This window comes from Lepidothrix coronata, unplaced genomic scaffold, assembly GCF_001604755.1.
Source record: "Lepidothrix coronata isolate B3197 unplaced genomic scaffold, Lepidothrix_coronata-1.0 Scaffold5, whole genome shotgun sequence".
Lineage (NCBI taxonomy): Eukaryota > Metazoa > Chordata > Aves > Passeriformes > Pipridae > Lepidothrix > Lepidothrix coronata.
Genome location: NW_016690185.1, coordinates 9641797 through 9648909, shown reverse-complemented (window position 1 = coordinate 9648909; position 7113 = coordinate 9641797). Strand labels below are relative to the sequence as shown.

At 40.4% G+C, this 7113-nt stretch overlaps 1 protein-coding gene across 4 annotated transcripts in view; it reads right to left on the bottom strand.

The window, feature by feature from the left end:
- Window positions 1-1592: 1592 nt before the first annotated feature.
- The window catches only part of RSPO3 (R-spondin 3), a 63651-nt gene continuing 58130 nt past the window's right edge, over window positions 1593-7113 (bottom strand). For 2 of the 4 annotated variants that reach the window (XM_017830597.1, XM_017830590.1), the window contains exon 6: window positions 1596-2742. In XM_017830597.1, the coding sequence (XP_017686086.1) occupies window positions 2549-2742 (194 nt within the window). In that variant the 3' untranslated portion in view covers window positions 1596-2548. Of the gene's footprint in view, window positions 2743-7113 lie in introns of all 4 variants that reach the window. The other 2 variants (XM_017830608.1, XM_017830613.1) reach the window with 2 other exon arrangements.

Genomic DNA, 7113 nt, shown 5'->3' with positions numbered 1-7113 from the left:
AACTTCTCTTTAAATTATACTAATTTATTGAAAAATATTAGGAAAAAATCTAACTCCTCCATTAACAAGAGTCCATATGGGAGAATTATTTGAGGATGTGTAACTGCAGAGTGTGCTTACTGTGTAAAAGTGCAAGGTCTTTGCTGTGCAAGCTTTGTGCTAAGTAACAGCAATGAAGTAACAGATCTGAGCCTGAAAATGTGACCAAGCCCTTGCTGTTGGACTTAGGAAAGACTGAAGCTGCAGCTGATGCTTGCAGAATGTCACTGTGAAGAGTGGCTCCCATGATCAGCTGTTATGTCATCCTGTGCAGATGTTTTTGTTTGAATTTGTGCAAGTTCATGTGAACCATGTGAACTAAATGCAGTGCTGTCTCTACAAATAACAATGCACAGCAGTTAAGTACAAGTGTCATGGTAAATTCATGCTGCATCAGAAAGTTAAGCCTTCAATAAGTTTCAGAGCCTAAAACCACAGAAGCAAAAAATAAATGATAGTGACTCATGAGGGCTATAGAGGAATTCTTCTGAATTAATAACAATATTCATGTGCTGCTTTCCTGTCAGCACATCAACCGCAAGTATCCAGAGGCTGTTAGTAGAGTATACAAGACAAGACCTTCATTGTGGGGGATGGCTGGTGATGATGAGTGTCCCATTCTACTGATGGGTCCTTCTGCTGCCACTTTGCTACAGGATACAGCAAAACCTCTCATTTATTTAGTGCATTGGTCAGCCTGGCAACTCAACTGTGGTGGCTCAGAATACAGCTGCTGGGACAAATTCAGTGAAGGGTTCAGCAGTTCAGCACTTAAACTGTTTATGATACCTTAACACTGGATTCACTTATTCAGAGCTTCAGTAACATGGAGCCAGGGGAGAGAACAAGCTACAGCTTGGTCAGACAGGTCTGAAGCCTGGGACATAACAGTTGGTGTTTGCATTTTTCTATCTCTTTGTTACTGATTACAATTCCTCAAGCAGCTTAACTGTCAGAAATAGCACCTGATTTGTTTTTATCTACTGGTCTTAATTTCAGACATGTTCTTTAATAATTAACACACCATGAATTTGGCTGATAATTAATGTTCATTCAATTTAGCTCCCATTTGAAGAAAAGTTGTTCATAATTCTCAGACAATTCCTTAAAATTAACTCTTAAGGTTTTGAGGTATTTTGTAACTGGGAAGCAATTGTCAGAGAAGAAGTTTCACATAGATTTAGTCACAGTTACTTGTACTACTCAATCAGGTCTTCTCCAGTAAGGAGACACATTCTGTGAGGTATGTAAGTTCCTCAACATATTTCTGTAAAGGGTAAATCCGTTTCTGAGCAGTGAGTCAGTATAATAGCGTAGCCTGTGCTTCACTCATAGGCCACTCTAGCCATGGATATACCCAGAATGGTACCACAGGGTTTGGTTTGTCCTCTCAGAAGTGCAGATTTTCACCTCTGCTGTGTAAGAGAAAAGAACTAGAATAAGAATTTAAGTAAAGTTGGACAGAAGTTCGTAATTTCTATACTTCTATAGATTTATTATCATGGATACTCTCGCTAGATACACGTTGTGGATGTAAGTTGTGTCCTCTTCTCTCTGTGAAGCTATGAAATGATTCCCTCCCCCAGTAGAAAAAGTGACACCATCACTGTGAAAAACATACTTACATGATCTACTTTTCTGTTTTTTATTAACTCAACATTGTCTCCTACAAATACGATTTGTCATTCACCAGAAGATTTGAAATGTAGACTTAAGTTACACATAGGTATAAAAAGCATAAAACAGCACACACGGTACCACTGTTTAGACCAGAAAACATTGTGTTGTCCCACAGATAAGAGCACTGTTCAAGCTCAGCTCAGTTGCCTTCTGCCTCAGGGATTGAATTGCCTTCTGCCTCAGGGATTCAGTCTTCAAAGCTGCAGATGTTTCTGCTTCTTCTCCCTCAGCTAGTGAAGCCTTGCTGGCTTTCCCCTGATGTTTCTCACCCATGTCTGAAGCACAGACCAGGGAACCACAGGGCAATCCTATCCTGCTCCACTAGAGCTTATAAAACCTTGGGCTCCTACTGGCTCTTCAGAAACATTTTCCTCCTTCTCTTAATATTTATGTACAATATATGAAGGGATACGATTTTTGTCTTTGATTTAGACATATCTCTTGCCTCATACTTAAACAATAACTTGAAAAATATTTTACAAAGAAAAAGAACATCGTTCATCTGAATGTAATTCATTATTATATTGCTATATTTTATACCCTATTATTAATATATACAAAATTTCTTAATTGCCTTTTACAGATGCACGGAAGCATATAATATAACAGTTTTAAAGTATCCCATCTTTAGATTTTGTTTTCCTTGGCTCATGTCAATCTTTAATAAACTATGGTTGCTTGAAGAATATAGGAAGTATTTGGAATGTTGTTTAAAGTTTAATAATAACTGGTAGCATTGTCCATTTGCGGCCTGAATGGTTGGAACACCTGTCAGGGCGATCTGGTAGAGATAGCAGCATCATAAAACTTAAACAAACATGGAAGGCTGTTAATGTGCAGTGTCAACAGGTGCCAGGTCCTGTTCTTTATTTGGGGCTTTTCTTTTCTTCGGCTGGGTTTTGTTGTTGTTTTCCCTCTGTTCTCGGTTTTGTCTTCGAGCTGCTCGACCTTTGCTTTCCTGTCTTGTCTCCTTGCTTTCATCTTTGTTGGACTTTTTTCTCTTCTCCTCCCTATTTTTTTTCCCTGAAAAAAATGATGGCACGTTAGAAGGTTTGCTCAGGCTGTTGCAATTTCTCCTGTTAGGAGCTGGACACTAGTATTAGTATTTGGAAGTGCCCAACTCTTCATCAAACCACTAAATTTGGCCATTGGACTAGTACCTCCCATCAATCTGACTCTGAGCAAAGAGCTGAGAGCTCCCTGGGTAGTCCCAGTGCTTTAGAGCTGGTATAAGTATCTCACACAGGCCTGCCTCCCACAGTCAGAAGCATAACTCCGAAAAAACACCACTGGCTAGTTTGTGGACATCAATGGTTGAAGCTAGATAGCATGAAAGTTAGCAATTTTGTGACTTCCTTCACTGTCAAAACTCAGCATCTGTGCCTCTCCCCTGCCTTAATCTCCATTACAACCACATCCCAGGGGCTTTTTGTTATTGCAACATAAATCCCATGAGAAAGTGTCAGCTCCAGCACAGGTATGTGAGTATGTGACTGTCTTCGGACTAAAACGTGGTGTTCCAAGTCTCAAGTCAATCTTTAGACCATTGTTAGAAAACAAGGTAGTCAAGTATTTTATTGCTTTAAATACTTGCAAGCGTGAGATGTTGAGGATCTTGTTGCTGCTACAGACCTCTGCAGTAAAGCATCCTGTCCCCTTAGGGACATTAAAACTTTGTATATTGGCTGTGGAGATGACGTTACAGAGTGCATTTATGCTTAGATGTATTCTTTATACTGAGTGTGGTGCGGCACCAGAACAGGTTGCCCACAGAAGTTGTGGATACCTCCTCACTGGAAATGTTCAAGGTCAGGCTTTGAGCAATCTGATCTAGCAAAAGATGTGCCTACCCACAGCAGGGAGTGGTTGGAACTAGATGATGTTCAAAGGTCCTGTCCAACCCAAACATTTCTGTGCTTCTATGATTCTATTCCTCCTATTTTCTTTACAAATCAATGCAGGAATGACATTGGATTGAACTTGTATGTACACACAAGCCTAAAAGAGATTTGTTTGTTTGTTTGTTTTTTTAATGTGTGGAACTGGTTTATCTACTGTGCTATGCAGCTGAAATTCACCTGTGGTTAGATACATCCCAGTAATATCTTCAAAGGCAAGCTTGCTTGAGACTTTCATGTCGTACTGACCCATACGCCTCCTTACATGGCGAAATTTCTAGACAAGTATTGAAAAGGTTCTGACCAAACTCTCTTTTATGATATCCTAATAATGATACTCTGAAAAGAATCTATCCCTCTTTGTTACATAAAAAAATACTTTTTGCTTTTAAATATCAACAGACATAATCCAGGCTTTCCTACACTGATGTTGGGCAAGTTACTCAAATCTGGTGATAGATATTCCTGTTGAGGGTGCTGAATGCAGGGAATTGTGCCCATTCCAGCCTCAAAACCAAAGCTTTTTTGATTTGATTTTTTGATGCCTTTTTGGGCTCTATGGGAATATGTTACAATGGAGGAGTAGGTGCAGGGGCAGTGGCTTTGTTCTAAGAACAGATAACCATCCAAGGAATTACTAGTCAGGTAAAGGGAGAGAGATTCAGAGGAGGTAAAGAGAAGGCAGAAAGCAAAGAGCAAGACTAAGATGTGAGAATATGCTGTATCCTCTTCTTGTTGTGTAGGTCTGTGGGATTATTTTACAGCTCGTCCATTCCTTACCACCACTGGGATCAGAGGGCAAGGGAAGGTTTAGATGCACACGCTAAGTCAAATAGGGACAAATATCTGCTTTTATTTTCTGTTGTTTCTGAAACACACAGTAAGGATTTAAATGTAAAATGACATCTTAGATTTTAGAGAGAGAACCAGTCAGAGATTACCTGAATATACACCCACAACCCTGCAGAATCCCTCTCTTAATTTGTCAGTCCCATATAAGATGCATAGAGGTGAGCAGGTGAGACCTGCAGAATGAACACAGGAGGCTTAGCGAGAGCTACCAGCCACTGGGAGAACTGGGATTGCTCCATGCAGAAGTGAGCTTGCATCTTACCCAGCTGTAATAACGTCTCTTACTAAGGGATAATAATAAGGGATTTCATTCCAGTGGTTTGTAGATACAGTTGGCCCAAGATAAAATGTTATTTGAATGGAAACTGTCCAGACATTCAGTGTTTGACATTGCTCACTTGGTGATTAGCCAAAATCATTCAGCTGTGACTTCCCAGCTACAATTCTCTAAGTGCGTTAGACTGACATGTAATGGTTTCCCTTTCAGTCATGGACCAGGATGTATATATTTATGTGTATGTATGTGAATATACTAAGAATCATATATCTCTAGCTAGAGACTTACCTAGGCATGGCTTCGCTGTTGATGTTTTAATCACTGGTATCTTTAAAAAGGATAAGGAAAACTGCTTTCTGGAAAACACTTAAAACTGAGTCTTAATTCTCTTCTACTCTGAAGATAGCTAGTTTGGACTCCTCTGTGAAAATTTGTACATGATTTAATGCTACCACCTCCATGCTGTTGCCATTTCTGAAAACATCTGCCCTCAAGGCCTGTGCTGTTCTGGTAATGCAGTAAAGCACAGAATGTGCATCTTTGCTGGTTCTTCAGTTCCTTTCACTACTATTTTTAAAAATGGGAATTTTTATATGACAGTATAATGTTATTTCCAATCAGTCCTTTGTTCAATTTAGACCCAAGGGAAGATTCTATGAGCAGTTATCTGCTAGAACTAGGGTGTAGCTGGAGCCACATTCTTGTGTACATCTCCCTCCCTGTTCATATCCCTGCTGTCTTCTTCCAAGAGACTTGTTCCTGAATATTTTTTAAATCTTTCTACTACTTGCTGACACCCACTTCGTAGCAGCACATTGATCTGGACACCAGAAGCTGTGGAAATTCATTGGCTATCTGTGAAATGAAAAGTGCAAAAATTATATGGGAAATTATGTTTACAAGCTCATCTCTGAATAAAAGATGATCTCTCAGTACTTAAAGAGAGCTTATAAAAAAAGATGAAGAATGACTCTTTACATGGGAAGATAAATGATAGGACCAGGGAAAGTGGTTTGAAACTAAAAGAGAAGAGATTTAGATTAGATGTTAGGAGGAAATTCTTTGTTGTGAAGGTGGTGAAACATTGAAACAAGTTGCCCAGAGAAACTGTGAACACCCCACCCCTGAAAGTGTTCAAGGCCAAGTTAGATGGGGCTTTGAGCACCCTGGTCTAGTGGAAGGTGTCTCTGTTCATGGCAGCGAGGTTGGAGCTGGATGATCTTTAAGCCTCTTCCAACCCAAATCATTCTATGATTCTATGAACTACTCTGCCTTTGAAGAAGACAAGGAAAGGCCAGCATGGGTTTAAACATGTAACATATTATGCATATATATATATATGTATATGCATAAATCTGTATGCCTGTGTATGTATCAGTGCCTTTTCCCTCAGCCACGCTGCCGCTAGGGAGTCTCCCGCTGGGAGCAGTGCCTGTGCCGCCCGCGCGGGGGCGCCGCGGGACCGCGCCAGGAGCGGGGCCGCGGGTGGGGGCGGTGGCGGCGGCCGGGGCGCAGCCTGAGGTCGCGCCCGCCCTCGCGTCCCGCTCTCGGGAGCCAGCGAGGAGCGTTTCCCGCCCCGTGCCCTTCCTCCGCGCTGGCTCTGCCGTTGCACCGTCTGTCTTTGCTTTACGTCGCCTGCGGGTGAACTTTTTTTAGTCGGCTAGGAAGGGGATGTTAAAAAACGGCGGCGTGTTCTGCCACAGCATGGGAATATCTTACTTTCCTGGTGGGTTACAGAATTCTTACAGTGATGCGCTAACACTACTGTTGTCTGTTTCTTCTTATGGATTCAATAAACCCTTTCAAAACACTTAGATAAATAATAAAAAATTAGGATAAGTCTTTTTAGACAGGAGATAATGAAACATTTTCCAAGAGAATGTTATGCTTATGAAGACGTGGATTCATGAGATTCTAATACTTCTCTGATACTATGTACTACAGCTATTGTATAACAAATATAAAATACTTCCAATATATATTACAACAAAGTAATTATTTGGCATTAAAATAGCTTTTATTCCAGAACCGAAATTTTGTACAGACAACTGTACTGGACGAATTAGTCTGCAGGGACTGTCCAAAGAGTTTTCTGGTGCATAGGAGATACTTTGCTGCTTCTAATAGTAGCAAATTTGTATATTGAAGAAAATGTAGAGACTTGCTATAACTTTGAGAAATGCAGTAGTTCAAATTAAATGCAGACATGAAATTAATTCAGGTGACACTATAATTACATGTCAAAACAGATTCAAGGTGCTGAATTCTTGTTAATCTAATTTATAATGGCCAGTCTTCGCGAGCGAAGATTTGGGAAAGGTCATTAACCCTTCGAGCCTGCGCAGTGGATTTTTTAGGTGAGACACA